The following is a 17074-nucleotide window of genomic DNA, read 5'->3' on the forward strand; positions in this document are numbered from 1 at the left end:
AAGCTAGCTTTATCAGTATCACATGTGTCAAGATTTGGGACCATGGCAATCATTCCTTCTACGTTCTTGAAGAATTATAAAATTTGGAAAAAGAATAAGAAGTAGTGTGAAAACAATAATAAAAAGCAATTTCATTTAATCAGAATCAACAAATAATTGTTAAAAATACCAAGCATAAGAAACATAAAAATCAGCAAATAGTTAGAAGATGACCAAAACTATCATGTTCCTTTCAAAATATATTAAATATATAAATAATATCCCCCGAATATAATCGATATGCATCGGTCGTATGTTTGTTTTTTGTCTGCATTCGTTGTTAGTACACACAGTTGTCGAGATAAGGTCCAGTGTTGTACATCCGCTGCATGCCGTGCATGTACTGTAATCGATGCTGATCCATGCTCTGCATATTAGAACCTGATGACGGGGGCGAGGAAATCATGTTCAGTCCGTGCATTGACACGTGATGATTTGACGTAAACGGACTAGGGGTCATGTGACTTGACATGTGACCAGTCATGTGATTCGCATTCGTCTGCTCGAATGTCATTGTTTGGTTTTCAATTGATTGGTTTGAACGGTAAAACTCCTCAGAGTAGCAGTCCGTTTTCAGAATGGGTCTATGGTTATCTGGAAACGCCATGGAAAAAAGAGCTTCGGGGTCACACACGAATTTGTAAACGTATCTCTCACCAGCCACTTTCTGCATTATTCCTTTCTCATAGTAATATCGCAGTGATCGGCTCAGTTTATCGTAATTCATCGCGGGTCTGTTTTTCTGTAACCCCCAGCGTCTTGCAACCTGAAACATATACCGGTATACATTTATGAATCATGAATAAAAGAACATTTTATACATGATTTTTTGGTAAAATTTGGTGTACAGATATTCACATAAACTCAAAAAACATAAAACAAAACAGGATCCATCGAAGAAAAAAATATATTTTTGGTTTTTGGAAAGCATCTTATAGACAAAAAATGCTTCACAATTAATTAAGTGTAATGTTGAATAGTGTTAATTTTTAAAATGAAAAAAAAAAAAAATAGACGTCGCATTTTTACCTCCTCTGGTTCAATAAGCTTAAACTCTAGTCCCCTCCCTGTCCAAGCAATAAAGGCGGAATTTGACGGGTCATCCAGGAGCGCCACTAAGAACTGCCACAGCTGGAGGGACCCCCTTCTCTGGTAGGTGGGGGGCTGCCCCTCTCTGTGGAAGCGGTCAAAGTAGAAGTCTCGGTATAGTTCCGCTTTGATATCCACCCCTTTGAAATAAAAAAAAATATGATTAAGCATGACTAAAATCAAACAATTATTATATTAAGTTTGATGAACAGCTGGATACCTTAAATCATCTGGATAGGATAAAAGATAAACAAAATTGAGCAAAAGTCATGAGACGTTGAATTTATTTATCATGTTTTTTTTTCATTTTATTTCATTTTTTGTGTTCTTTTTTAAAAAAAACTTCATCACTCTATGCCAGTACAATAAGCCAATACAATTTACGTGCAATCAAACCTATGACATTTTTTTTTTCATTCAAAGTAGATACCGCTAATTATATTACATGATTTTGAGTAAAGAATACAGCGAAATATTATACAGCTTCACGACATTCATCAAATCGGAAAAGATGTGTTAAAATCAAATTTTATTTTTTGTATAGTTATTCTTTTGAGAGAGAAAAAAACATTTTGGATAATTCAACACCATTAGTGATTGCCCAACGTATATTCCATCTTTGTCCCAACAGAAAGACTAGCTGATACACAAGTCTCAAAAGGACAAATCACAATGTATAGGCAATGCATGTATTAGGAGTATTGAGTATACAGTTACTCTGTTAAAAATATCTTCTACTTGCCATTCTCTCTCTCTCTCTCTCTCTCTCTCTCTCTCTCTCTCTCTCTCTCTCTCTCTCTCTCTCTCTCTCTCTGTGCCAGTGTCTGATGACACAAACTGCCAAGATAACCAATCAGAAGAAGACTTACAAACGAAAATGAAAACTTTGGCTGAGGATTTAATCTACTTGGGAAGATGGGCCAATTTTGGATTATATGCGATATGAATTTCTTGTAAGAGTATCCTCTGCCATTGATAACGCTAATTGGTTTCTTTGAAACTTTAGAAAAGGTAATTATAACTCCCAAACACAGCTATTAAACCATTGTGATATCTGAGGATTGGCTCTGCAAACAATGTTGAGTGACTGAAGAAGACGATCGCGGTAAAAAGTGCAAATTAAAACCAAGTTTATGATATACTTCAATAATGATTAATCTCATTTCAAACTCGGGTCCTGACGCTTCAGTACATTTTATGTTCATTTTTTTTCTCTAGTTCCAAAATCTAATCAATTATTTTACTTCATGTAATTAATCAAATCCACCTATTTACTACCTATTTGATCCTTAAAATATCAGCTGCTGTTTTTGCTACTTGGCTATTATTGTTATTATCTTAACATTGAAAATTTAATTGAAGTCGTTAAATTCAGTTGGAACAACAAATCACGTATTTTTCACCTCGTGCATAAGCACTATGTATTAGTGCAAAAATAATCTTTTGACACAAATAAAGTATTTCAGAAAGAAAATTGCATGAATTGGAAAAATGCAAAATATTTCTTTTACATATATGTATTTGTTTATTAAGACTTCCTTCTTTATAACTTTTTTTTATATTTTAGATCTTTAAAATTAAAGTATTAATGCTACCAACAGAGTTTGAAAATTAAGTTTCAGAATCTATGGATTTACCATGATTTATCAGCTCCAATGAACTTAAATTGTTTGTTAATATAAATTAAGATTGTAATTCACAACTCAGTTCTTATGTAATATGGGTTTCGTACCCAGGAAATTATAAAAACTTAGTAACCGTGAGTCCTGATTCTACTAAACTTTGCTCTTTAAATGTCAAATGGAGAAAATCATATTACATTATTGAATTTTTGATAAAGCAGGTACATTTTAGTCCCAATGATATTAAAAAAGGAAGTTATTTGGGCTAAATGGACATGTATCTGTAACGCTCTTTCTTAAAGTTCCCCAGATTTTTCTGCTGGTATGGCCGAGGAAATACCTCGTTGTTCCTAATTATATTGTTGAAATATGGAAAGTGCGATCGAAATTGAGCAACACTCGGCTACATTTTGTTCATGACAAATACATTATAGAGCCGCTGACAGCGTCATTAAGGCAGTTCTTCAAGAAAATGAATAATGCATTTCCTTCCTATTGATTTACACCATCATTATGGTGCACAATGCAGGGAGCTTGGACTTTTTGTTAAGAGGGTGTTCATCATTTTCTCTTCTGTCACGTTGCACATTATCTGCTTGGTGACGAGCCTGGGTTTTGCTGTCGCCAGAAAATGTCATAAGGATATTTTCTTGGCGATAAATACAGGCGGGATATGAAGTCATAGGGCGATTTTGGTGGTCACAAAGCACAATTTTATCGCCTATTCCAAGCAAAATTACGTTCATTGCACACACTAATAAAAAAAAGCTTAATTCGGGAATAACAAACTGAACTTTGCTCGGAGAGATATTGGTAGGCTTTCGTTGGTCTAGTAAATAAGTCGAGGGATCACATCTTGAGGCTAAGGAATACTCGTTGATCCCCTTTTAGACGGCTGCATTCAGGAACTTAATTGAATTGAATTAGTTTTTAGGTGATATAAGGGACCCCTTGATTGAGTTCCCGTGGACATAAGCGACAATTAAATTAGATCTGGCAATCAGAGATCAACTGTCTGTTTATGCTCAGAATAACGAAATCACTACTGAATAGATTTGCATATAAGTCGATGCGCCGTATTTACTTTCCAATTGGCATCAGAGGTTTGCACAGGTATTGTTTCTAGAAGTAAATATTTAATTGAGTCAAGAGGTTTGAATAAACTTTTTGAAGGACAACATGAAATCCTCTTACCCTCCCATCTCTCCCTGTGTTTTTCTCTGATCCGATCCAAATATGATGAATCCTCTTGACAGAAAAACCTCATGGCATTTTGGTATGGGCAAGGAAACCCTACTGATAGCAAACAAAATTTGACTCATTGGTATACACCATAAAATGAATTAGTTACACAATTGCAATGCCTGAAGTACAGTTTATTTGATTCATTTGTTTGACATAGATTAGTATAGATATGTACCTTCCTGGGGACTTCCGTGCCTTGCAATATCAGGTCTGGTAAAACCACTGCATGCTGGAAACCTATCAACTGCAAGGAAAGAAAATAACCCTGTTTGTAAATGTTGATATTGACTTTTGCCAATGAGGATCAAAGACAAAATACAGTTTATATCAAAACCGCCAGTTTTGGTTTGGGTTTTTTTTTCACTCCTTTTTTTTTCGATGTTAATATTTCTAAAAAATTAAACTGATTTGATTTGGAATTTACCGCTTGTTTCAAACCCCTGATCTTTGGGCTCCTGTTTAATGGTCACGTGAGGCGGTGAAGAGGCGGAAGGCGTCTGTGGGTAGCTATGATTTCTGGGAAACTGCGTCATGTCATATGACCGATCCCGAAAGTCTTGTTTAAAGAACGGATGTGCATAAGGCGAGGATACGAACCGAGGGTAACCGGAGTGACTGTCCGTGGACAGGAAGTTCTGGTCAGGGTCAGAATGTGACCTTCGGAATCTGGAATAACTGCAAATCAGAAATACTGTAGTAAAAATATGTAGTAATCTCGAGAATTCATTGTTATTTATGAATGTATATCATAACAATATTTTCATTGTTATGAGAAAGACAAGTTCCATGTAAAAGTTAAACAAATAATCGCATTCATTGTAATTTATCAATACAATGAAATTGTTTCATCGTCGAAAGGAAGTCGAGTAACTTTTTCGAGTTATATATAAAACCACTCAGTATTCATATCTTTTAATTTGTTTGATTAAGACATTTTCTCAGGTTTCTTTAGAATGATAATACTTCACTAATACTAGGCAAATATTTATTTTATGCAGATACCTGATATAGGGGTTCAAAAACATGACTTTACCTATTTGTGTTGGGGTAGCTACAGGAATTTGCCGTTGCCGTCATTGCAAACGGGGCATGGGAGCTTGTCAGTTCCTTCTCACACGTCATAGGAGATTGGTTATTGTCCTTACCGGAAGTGGTAGAACCAAGAGAACCGCTAGGTGATGCTGGCGGTTGACAGGGACTTCCGATGAAGCGTTTTTCTGGGAAATCAAACTTGGTTGTTGATTTCTGTGGGTTTCCGTGGCACTGTTTGTCACAGTTCATAATCTTGTCACATTTTGTTTTTGAATACGGATCTGAAATGCAAATTTCTTGATGATTGTTTGATAATGTTTAATAAAAAATAGTAGATTGTCAAAGAATTATTGAAATTTCATTCTTATCTGTTCCAAACATTTTGGTTCATCGCTCACTATTTAATGAGTAAAAGACTGATAAGCGGGAAAACAGCTGCATTTTAATATATTTTTGTTTTATTATTTTAAAACACGTGTATTTGATTGTTGATGTTTTGTATATAAATTCACGTCTTGATTTTTTTTAAACTTGTCATCGTTTGTAAAATTGCAAAACTTATTATATGAACAAAAATTTCATGACCACTTGTAAAGTAAAACAATCGCCCCTGTTTTCGGTTTTTAGTGCCATCTGGCACACTGATTGCTGGAGGAAAAAATAACCGCAAAATGAAAAGAAATAAAAATAAAAACATATATACACACACGTCTGTAACTTGCACAGATAAAAAAAATCCCACAAACTCATTGGAATCAAATCCACGTGAAAAATAAAACCAATTTCTATAAAGATGTTTAGAACCAATCTGGGTAATTAAATTCTGGCACGCACGTCTTATGACAACACGAAATATTGGCAGCGGTCTTTATGAAAAATACCTCGCAGAATACCCAGTAAATAATACCTTGGCAATTTGTGTCGTCTAAAAAGAGCAATCGGCTTAATACTTTTTCACTTTGGGTATTAGTTATTGTTGCTTGATAACAACATTCAAGAACCTTGCGTGACGAGTTCTAGTGCGCGATGATTAAATATTGTCATTAGTTAAGACGGACAGTATGAAGAAGCTATAATAATAACGTGTCTCTAACTTAATGGTCTAGTTATTTCAGAATTTTTTGTGATCAAATATTTGATACATTTTGCCGGTGATCAAAATTTATTGGGCATACAATATTTATTATATACTTGTGTGCATGACTTCTATATCAGTAATAACGTGTGATTTTAAGATAAACTCATTACTACAATGACAAAATCACCGATTATGCATGAAAATTTTTTCTTGAAAATCGTAGAAACGTTTCATCCAATGTATACTTTTTGACAGAAGATGTAAGAATTGAAAACAAAGACCCGAATTTTATCTACATGTAAAATTAATTGATCTTTAAGTATACTTCTAGGATTTATCGTTGGAAAACAAGCTCGTAAAGAATAAATGTGTTTGACTGTCCACCTGCTTTGAGCACAGAGTGACAAAATGTGCAGCTCGACATTTCTAAAAATTGGACCCCAGGGAGACGCGATAATTGAGCTGTATACGACCTGATTGACAGCATCTCTGAGAATCTTGTTTGGATGCTAAAGACGCCCCGTTTATTTGCCTTATTTGCTTTGCAGAACGGGTGAATAATTTATGGTCGCAGATCATATAGTCTCTGCTCGCGAGATTTCGTCCGAGAGTCAATACATCATTACGATATCTGTCGATCCCCTCATGTTATTTTGATCAATGGAGAAAATTTTATTCTATCCCGAGACAAGTTGGAAAGGTTTATTGCTGTTTTTCTTCAGACCTTCTTTTTATTTCGCTCCATTTATGAGTGTATGAAAGTCTGCAGTTAAATTGGCACATTCAGCACTCAAACTTTTCAGACTTTCATTACTATTGTTAATCTTTTCGTTATGTTTATTTACATTTGATGTTTGATAATGGTTGTAAAGCGATATTTTAAAAAACGATAGACTGTAATTAATATTTATTTATTATAATATTATTTTTTGAGAACGATTTACTGATTTTCAGTGTTGAATTTTAATTATTCCTTTTTTGAATTATTATTTTTAAGTATAACACTAATGTTTGTGCATTCCTATTTTTCCGTATGCATTAGAGGGAAAACAATTCATGATACGTATTTTGAATAAGAAGAAAGAAGTAAGGCTGAGTTAAGTAGAACATTCGGCAATATTTCAACAACAGATAAAATATTGGCTAAAGAAGAGGGAAGGTTAATCCATTTCCAAACGTTATGCATAACATGATAATCATAGTCAGTGATGCGCGTGATATGTAACGGATACACAAGCAATAGCTAAAAATGATAACAAAAAATAAGATTTTAAAACAATCTTTGGGTTTGTTTCAGTAGGAATTACTTCATCACACCGTGTCCAAGAGACCAGCTGCCTGCGCTTCTGCTTTCCAATGCTTTCCAACCAGATGCTAGGGAGAGGCAATTATTGCACGTAAAATCTACTCACTCTGTAGCCTACAGATCAAGCTGCAGTGGCTAGGAACGGCTAATAAAGGCATATGGGTTATGTGAAATTTGTCAGAGATATCTCTCGTCTTTATATTAAAGATCAATTTGAATGTCATTTTAATGATTTTAATATTTCATGTTTATAGTTGTGCTCACTGCAAACAGCTTTAATTTGGTACATTTCAATTTTTTGCCCATAGTTAATACCAGATTCAAACGCTTTGTTGTTCTGTTGCAGAAAAGAATATAGAAGATATAAATGTCTGCATTTTTAATTCAATATACATGTACAAAAAATAAAAATGAGATTTCGTCAAGCTTAATTTTGGTGTTTAGATAAGGCCATATATATAATACCTAAATTACATTCCTAATGGTGGAAGAATTCATTGAAAACAATTATGCATGCCTTACTGTTGCTGTTTCCCAGAACTAGGGTGGTATAAACTTTTGACACTTTCAGGCCATATTAATTCAAGGCAATATACCTACAGCATGTGCAATGGTTTGATTGTTGGGGGAGCTATAATAACTACCAAAGCGTGTTATATGCATGTGAGAAAAGTTAGAGTTTAATTGTTGTTTAAGGGTTACTCCCTCGATTACGCAGCTGAGCTTAAAATGATACCCCCATACTGTCTAATCATGATTAATAAGAAAAGCAACTGAGAATTAAAATCAGAACGATTGAATGTATGATTTTTTTTTCCTCGTCGGAAATCGATGCGAAAAAAAATTCAAATACAATGTTTCTCTCTGCTTGAATATCGAATGCTAATGAATTTGCAATATTTGTAATTCGTACAGATTCGTATTTCGATAAATTTTAATATTGTACACGTAAGGCAATAACTGAGTCTGATTTTCATTAACTTTTAGTATTCAGAAGAGGGTATAGGTCTTAAGTGTAATGTTCAAGCACTTGACAAACACTCTCTCGTTAACAATAAACTTAATATTCAGCTATATTCATTCGACACACTCAAAACACACACTATCCGATGCTGCGACAAGAGTTTCAGAATTTCTCAGCAACCGCAGAATTTTAATCTGAGCAAACAAATTTAAAGCCTATCACTCCGAGACCATGTATTAGCAAAAGAGCCGTTGCTTTGGGTGTCAATGATACGGTCATTTATCAGATCCTATTGGCCTTTCTGGGATGTTCCTGATAAATATCCCTATATAATGATCGGGAACATATTCCAGAAGCCAAGAGCTCTTGGAATATAACGTAGATTAGGGAATAAATTTGGCATCGAAGTTATGAAAATGGTTATAAGTAGCTGGTTTTTACACTCCGCGCGCGTCATCTATCTCATGTCCACCCCAGGCCGTGTGTGTGGACGAGTCAGAAGGTGATTAGCTTGACATTTTAGTGTTTGTTCGCGTTGATTGACTTACAAACACCGAGTTGTCTTCTGTTCCGAGATTAATTTATGTACAATAGATGTCGCGAATTCCTTTCGAACCTTCTTCGATCAGCAAAACAATGACAGATCCCACAGAAATTGAAACATTTACGGACCTGATATATTGTTTCAACATCTCGAGCAAATAATTAATTATATTGTATGTTCTGATTTGTAAATACATGTATTTTGTACTCATCTGTTTCGAAATGTTGCAGTCATAGATAAGTAACGTTGCAGTCAATTACTGGTTATTATTTTATTTTAAATTCTAAAATAAGAGTACGGCTTTGCGGGAATTGTTGACACAATGGAGATTAATAATATCTCTAAGAGAATATGCATACAAATCACGATTCCAATATACTTGTTAACACGCTTAATGTGACAAACACTAGAAAAAATAAAATGAATACATTTACAAGATATTATAATTACCACGTGTGGATATAGATATCTTGCAAAATACCATACACTAATATTCTAGTATATAAGTCACTGAAAAATTTAATGATAACTAGTAGACATGTATTAAAGTTAGAAGCAGGGCAAAAAAATAAATGAAGAATTATAAAGACATAAACGTACAGTACTATCAACATTTTTAAAATGACTCTCGTCATGTAAGAAAAAATGGAGTTCGTGTTATTTCGTCCACCAAGCCTGGTTGTTAACACACGAAGTCGATTTGTGTGTAAACAACACTCCACCCCGCTAAAGTTTCTGTGTGAACTTGTCATTTTTAAACCATTAGCCAGCCATCCTGATACAGAATAGACAAGATAGATAAAAATAATTCGCCAGGATTCGGGCGGAGTTCGACGCGAGCGTGACTAAATCGACAGACTTGAAATCACATCACGTTAAAATTCTTAATACATGATGTGGTGTGTTAAATAGAACTTTTGAACAGGAAAAATTAATTTGTACCAATTCAATCCACCTCAAAAAATCTTTTGAACATTTGTAACAACTTAAATTATCTTACTGATGAATGACTCGGTACAATTAATTGCATATAAAATTGCAAAATATTTCCAGTATACAAGCATTTACAGTTTAGAATGATAATTCTAATCCCCAAAACACAACTTTATAAATCTAAAATTTGTACAATGTTTATATATTGTTTTTAAAAGATTGTTATGACGCTCGAAGAAAACTGCAACCAATGCACAAATATAAGAAGAGTCTTTGAAGAGCGAATTTTTAAAATTTCTAAAAAAAAAAAAAAAGAAAAAAAAGTGCATGTAACATACCCGAACTTCTGCCCCCTTTTGAGCCCCCGTTGTATCCAGGTACATACTGTTCACCTTCGTCCGACTGGTTTGCTGAAACAAAACGAAATCATTGTCAGTTAGACAAAAGCACTCATACATTGAATAGTTTAAATCAAGGCAGGTTTTTTAAGAAAAAAATGTTGTAAAAATTCCCAGCAGCTGTATTTAAAAAAATTTCCATGTGGAAACGAATTGAAATAGGGATTTTTTAAAAACGTGATTTCTTACTTCAAAAAAATATGAAACATAAATAATTTTGACATTTCCTGTAGAATATAATGTAAATGAATCTTGAAAATGTCACATATTATTTTAGTAGTCCAAAAAGTGAAGAATGAATGAAAAAAAATATCGTTTTCATCCAGAGAGATAAGTTTAAGTCTTAGATTTAACACAAAACATAGTGTCGGGTAATTAATTAAGCATCAAATGAGATGCAAAGCAAATAAAGCAAAGTTTGCTATTGAACACCAAAGTATTTTTTTAACAATGAAAACAAAAATTAAAACATTTCAATAATATTCGTTAATAATTTTTTTTTTGGTCCCAGAGCCTCAAAACTGGAACCCAAACAAGTTGCTTTGCAATCGCAGGACTAGCCTTTTAAAGGACTATTAAAGCAAACATTGACGACAGGGGCTTCTGAGCATTGATTAAGGCTCGTATTAGAGGCATTAATGTCTTCACCAATTAATGAACTCTGTCGATAGAACCTGAGATATGGCTTAGGCTGCAATGTCATGAAAGTTGATTAAAGATTTTTTTTTCTCGCAAGTTACTTTTTTTTTTGCAGTTATTGTTTGTCTTTATTTGTCCAAAAATCCCTTGTTCAAAGAATTCATATTACTTCTTAACATGTATAAGCTAATATTTAATTCATATTTGATTTTAGATTCAAAAATTCTTGCACCAAGCTTGATGACACGTATATTCTAAGTTTGGCATCCATTATACGAGTTTATTCCTACCGTGCAATTTTGCTTCTTTGTGAGAGACACTGCATGTTTAGAAATGTTTGAATCAGACCCAAATACATCACATGTTTTTTCACAGCAATTATGACATACAAAGTGTCAAAATATTGGAGTTTTTTTAGAGAAATATCTGCTCTGTAAAATGTTTAAGAAATACCTTCAGCTAACCACGCTTCTTGCATCTGTCTAAGATCTTGAAATAGCTCTGTAAAAAATAAAATCAAAAGAATGTCGGCTCATCTGTTTTATGTCATGTAAATAAAGTGAAAACAAATAGATTTTTAGTATCATTGCTTTAAAAATGTACAGCATTTTTATAACTATAAAAATGTACATGCTCGCATATTAATAATTTTTTTTTAAACTGACAATGATATAATTAAAAAATACTGTTTCATTAGAATGAAAAAAGTATTTCTAATTAATATTAAGAAAAAAAAGAATCAGAAACATGACAATAATAATTAAAACTAAATCTGAGCAGAATATCAAGAACATTATCGAAGGTCAAACCCGGAAGCCGATTTGTTTTTCTTCAATATTTGAGAGCCCGTGTTCAAGATGTGTTGTAAATTTCATTTGGCAATATGAAAATCCCCGCAAGACCAAATTAACACTAATTAGCATTGTCGCCTAATTTAGCTCGATCATTTATACAGCTGCTCGCTAAAGTAGACAAATCAAACAGTTACAAAGATGCGAGATTTTTGTGGAGCGGCACTAAATGAAATATTCATAAACTATTAACACAAGCTATTTGCCGAGACTGCGGGAGTCGGAGGCTGAGATTTGAAAGATGGGCAGTGAAGAGAACACAGCCGATATCTGACACAGCCACACAAGCACTCACATCATATTGTCATCCCCAATCCTTAAAATGACCGAGTTTTTTTTTTTTAAATTATTTGAACTAAAATTATTACAGAAATCTTTATTTCAATTTTTTAAATATCTAAATGACGTTAAAAAGATAAATTAAAGCATATGTTCTAGGAGATACTGCGTTTTAGATATTTTCAAGTGATAAAAGTACTGATTTTTCTAAAAAAAAAAATGTACATCACAATTCAAGGTTAACATAATCTATGCCTTTTACTTTATCCATTTGAATACCAATGAAATGTGTGTAAATTATTTCAATCATTTTTTTTTAAATCTCGGTTTTCAAATAACAAATAGACTTGAAAATCAGTCTGATACAAGATACTGACAATAACTTTTAAAAGGTCTATGTAAGTACATGCAACGTACAACTAAACATACCTTCCGAAACTTGAACCAGCTCGTTTTCTCCCTTCTTTTTTACGGGTTCCTTTGTCGTTTCCGATTTCTTCTCTTCAGGCTTTGGTTCACTTTTCTAAACACACAACATGAATAATCTCATTATTACAAATGAAAAAAAAGAAGAAGAAGAAGACATATATGATTTTAGGAAAGAAAAAACCCACTAAAGTTATGTGTCGACTCATTGAGATGTTTTATAGGTATGTTAACATTAATTTTCGATGTTTTATAACTCGTTTATTCTAATACAAGATCAACTGTTCAGGTTATCGGCCATATTTACTTTATAAGGACAGTTGATTAATTAAAGTTTATGGACGCGACTGGATGATGAGATTACTTAATCTTATCGTGGCAGCGTAAAAAGACATCAAAGTGAAAATTCTTCAAAAGATTCAAGAAAAACGCCCGTATGTTTCTCTCTCTCTCCCTCCTTTCAAATGCAGTATTTAAGAGTGCATGCGCACATGTGGTCTGTCCGATAGTTTCCATTGTTAGTCATTGTTCAGCTGAACATGAAAACGTATTTTACATGCATCAAATCCTTTTCAAAAACCTCTCGAAAGATGAAGACTGAAGGCACGTGCGACTTCCCGTCGCGCGAGACTTGAGAACATGTGACCCGCAAATGTGAAAATATCCAATAATGAGGCTCGGATAATGGAAACTATTGAATTGAGTTGTTACAACTACTAATTTTCTGTCCCCAACTAGATTTCAAATTTCTGGACATAGCATGCACGTGAGGGAATCGATCATATCGGCAAGAGAAGAACACGTTTGATATTACAGAGGTTGTTTGTTAAATTCCAGGTGTAATATCAGATTTCTTTCTTTCTTTTTTTTTTCTTTTTTGTCTTCCAATTTACAGGAAAACAACAGTGACGTTTTACAGACAAAGAGAATAAAGCAAATGTAAGCAAAAAAAAATTACTAAGAATACCCTCAACAAAATAGGCTTAGATGTATATAGTATTAGAATTTTTTTTTAAAAATGAGCAACTAATGAATGTACATAATTTTTAACATAACTACACGAATATAATTTACTATTAATTTAATTTTTTCTTTGAAACTGTACAACCAATTCATCACATAAAAATGGGTGATAATTAAAGATTTAACATCAAACAATTAAACAAATCAAAACCAACGTACATGAAACTGATAAGAAATTAGTGAAAACAAGTCAAATTGATTTTTGGTTAATGACTTCGAGTGTATACATATAGGTTCAAATTTAGTTTTAATTCTTAAATTAAAATATCAACGATTAATATTAAAAGCTATTCATCAGGATATTTCTAAAATAAATATATTAAGATATCAACATTATTTCAATAAAGTGAATAGATAATGCAGGTATAATTTTATGTGCACTATTGTAAAACTGTTTTAAATCTAAAATTTCTTCCGTTATCATTTTTGTTGTTGTACACTACTTATAAATGATTGTCACAGTGCTGGTTTTGGGCAATTAATCTGTTAAAAAAGCTTTTATAACATATACCAATAAAAATAATAAATATCAGAAAATAATTCAGGATGATGTACCTACCGGAGGAATAACGGTTGGGACTATTTGGTCAGTCTGCGGAGAAGTTTGTGATTCGGTTTCTTTTGCAGAGTGTGCATTTGTTTCACTCATCGCCCGAGTCAGCGCAAAATTACATTTGAGCAATCTGGGAGAAGAAAAATTCAAATGAAAAATTCCATGAAATCATTACAGTTCACCGGCATTTGCTATTCCAAATTCAGAGATGATGCTTCCAATAAAAGAAAGTTCACATAAAAACAAAAACTATGTCCTTATAAAACGTACTGCTTACTATATGTACTGATTGAGGACTATATTTACAATGTCCAAAATAAGTAAAAAAATCACGGTCGCAGGAAATGGCATAAAAATGGCGCAAGGTTACGAACGGCTGGCGTCAGACGGCTTAAATCGGTTGCAGCGTCAAAGAACTATCCCCCCAAAAAGGTTCGAGGTGACTAGAACCCTGGCTGTAAGGGAAGACTCGGGCCGAGTGAAGTTTATCTTGGAGTAGCTTTGTTACCTAGAAGATCATACCACACCAGCCCCCAAAAACTATTCTAACAACGTCTGATGTATTTTAGGAATTTTGGGGGATTTCATCATGATTAAGAAGTCCTCTGTATTGTTTACTAAGTGACTAACAAATCACCTCATTTCTTCATTGTTAAAATGATTTTGCTCCTCTTTACTATAATTATTATTCTAACTTTTTTGAAAGAAATTAGAACTATATACATTTTATATTTTCAATAGAAGTCCGCTTAAATTTTAACAATAAAGTAATTATTGATTTTCATATGTTTTGCTATCAAAGATATTTAAAAATAATCAAAAATGCATTAAATTAGCACAATACCAACGTTGATGAAATGTTATCATAACCAAAAATTATCCATATAATTATACTTTGAAGATAAGAATTACGGCACTTGCACAATATGAAAAATCGCTTTTAAAAACTATCTTTAAAAAGGAAAAATGGGTTTTAAAAACACACTACCTTCTTCAAAAAAAAAAAAAAGAGACAGTAAAATATAGGTGTATATATATATATATGTATATTTAGATTAATATTATATCAAATACATTCAATGTTGACCACAAATATTTCTTGTCTGAGAGTTTATCTGGGAAAGTTAAGAGAGCATCTGCTCTCCCAGATTAATTATTGAATGGTCAACACCATAATTGCAAATGATATAATTTTACCTCCAACAAGGGTGCGAACAAATATTGACGCCAACCTTGTCAATATCGAGTTAATTATCAACTCACAATCCGCGAGGAAAATGGAGAAAATTTTGAAGAATGAAAATCTGAGATTTGGAATATGCAAATCCGAGTAATTTTTATTCCAACAATAGTTTCGTTGATTATTTTTGGGGTTTTAAGCATATCTTTTTTAATATTAACCAAAAGATCGGAAACAAGTTCTTTCAACTTGCTAGTTTTTCTCAACAGTAGTAGTCATGCGAACAAATTTTGAATGTAACTAATACATGAAGTGGAAGAAATAGTTGTTACTAATGCATACAGTGGTTATAACTAAATGTAAATTATACATAAAGTGCGAGAAATATTTGTTACTAATGCATACAGTGGTTATAACTAAATGTAAATCATACATAAAGTCCTAGAACTATTTTTTTTTTTACTAATGCTTACAATGATTATTACTAAGTGTAGCTATTACATACAGTTATACAAGTAATTGTAACTATTTCTTTTAATTCAGCAACAAGAAAAAATGAAGAGCTCTACATTCATAATACAGTTTTAGGTTTAATGATATTCATAAGATATTTGTATTCATGTATCAATATGCTGTTATACGGTAATTGATATATTTAGAGAAAAAATAAAGATTTATGCGAAATCTTTTTATATTAAAAAAATATATGTAACATTTCATTTCATTAAGTTAAACACTATCTTTTTAATCTAATGTATACAAAAAAAATCAAAAGACACGAAAAACGTTATTTTGAGTATTACAAAAATAAGTTAAAACATATCTTTTAAACATAATTTAACATTCTTTTTTTTTAAGTATGTACAATGTAGCATAGTAGAAAAATTGCAGAATTTACACATTAATAGTTTAAAATCACAGTGGGTCATATTTCAAACGCACACCTTTAGTTTTCTTGAGTGATGAAGAGCGCTTTCTTACCTGTGTCGCTTGTGGCGGATTAAGCAAGGATCTAGCTGATAGATAATTCCCCGTGATAATACACATTCAATACGGTGTCATCCCAATGATTATAGCCACAAACTTTGAGATACCTTAAAAACAGATCATTAACTTCGCCTTCTTCTCCTGTGCTCTCTGATTGGCTGATGACTTCTTGATGCACGTGGGACGGACTTCTGCGCTTGTGATTTTACGGGAAGAATAAAAAACTTCGATAAGAGTAAATATTTCACAAGAAACTCGAAACATGCTTGTTTACACCTATGGTTCCGCCACAAAACTCAGAAAAAAGCACCTAATATATAAAAGGTTCTGAACTGATACTATAGAAATTGAAAATTAAATTGTCAAGTTTTTTTTTTTAATTTCAAACTCACGAAATAACTTTCCTTTCTCTCTCGTATTAACAGCATGCTTTTAATTGTAATTTTTTGGGGAGGGAAAGCCAAATCAATAATTATGTTATGAATACACTATAACGAATGACAGAGCTGCTAAAATAGCGGTTTATTTGAATAGAATATTGGTTATAATAGCTAGAAGCGACGAATGCATTCTCTTCTCTGTGATGAACCGCCGCTGCTCATTTGTAATATTGAGTAGTAAACTGCTCTGTTGTTTTTGTGAATTAATAGCAAACATTTCTAGCACAAATCTTTATTAATTAACGAACATTCTTTACTCTACATTTCCATGCCCTGGATATATGTATAACTAACCTCTCTCTCTCTCTCTCTCTCTCTCTCTCTCTCTCTCTCTCTCTCTCTCTCTCTCTCTCTCTCTCTCTCTCTCTCTCAGCCATAAAACAAAACGGAAGTTAAAAAAATATATTAGATAATGATCTCGATATCAATTTTTTTAAAAGATAACA

The 17074-nt window shown here is 32.8% G+C and overlaps 1 protein-coding gene across 2 annotated transcripts; it reads right to left on the reverse strand.

The window, feature by feature from the left end:
* Positions 1-119: 119 nt before the first annotated feature.
* Positions 120-16380, reverse strand: LOC105347388 (ETS translocation variant 1). 2 transcript variants are annotated; one of them, XM_011456458.4, is made up of 11 exons: positions 16183-16380; positions 14028-14151; positions 12449-12542; positions 11343-11390; positions 10191-10262; positions 5029-5308; positions 4420-4670; positions 4171-4239; positions 3945-4043; positions 1069-1268; positions 120-805 (listed from the first exon to the last, which is right to left on the reverse strand). In XM_011456458.4, exons 2-11 carry the CDS (start codon positions 14115-14117, stop codon positions 320-322), a joined length of 1689 nt encoding a protein of 562 aa, XP_011454760.3. In that variant the 5' UTR covers positions 14118-14151; positions 16183-16380; the 3' UTR covers positions 120-319. The 2 variants fall into 2 exon arrangements, with proteins under 2 accessions (XP_011454760.3, XP_011454758.3); XM_011456456.4 differs by having other exon boundaries at positions 3945-4046; positions 16183-16378.
* Between the last annotated feature and the right edge of the window lie 694 nt (positions 16381-17074).

This window comes from Magallana gigas, chromosome 5, assembly GCF_963853765.1.
Source record: "Magallana gigas chromosome 5, xbMagGiga1.1, whole genome shotgun sequence".
Taxonomy (NCBI): Eukaryota; Metazoa; Mollusca; class Bivalvia; order Ostreida; family Ostreidae; genus Magallana; species Magallana gigas.

What these genes read in the sequence shown, in the direction of transcription:
- LOC105347388 (XM_011456456.4), bottom strand. Translation starts at nt 14,117, where the DNA reads ATGAGTGAAACAAATGCACACTCTGCAAAAGAAACCGAATCACAAACT. An exon ending in AGAAGCGTGGTTAGCTGAAG is followed by an intron (nt 10,263 to 11,342) that starts GTATTTCTTAAA and finishes GTTTTGTTTCAG; the next exon opens with CAAACCAGTCGGACGAAGGT. An exon ending in AGCTACCCCAACACAAATAG is followed by an intron (nt 4,671 to 5,028) that starts GTAAAGTCATGT and finishes TCTGATTTGCAG; the next exon opens with TTATTCCAGATTCCGAAGGT.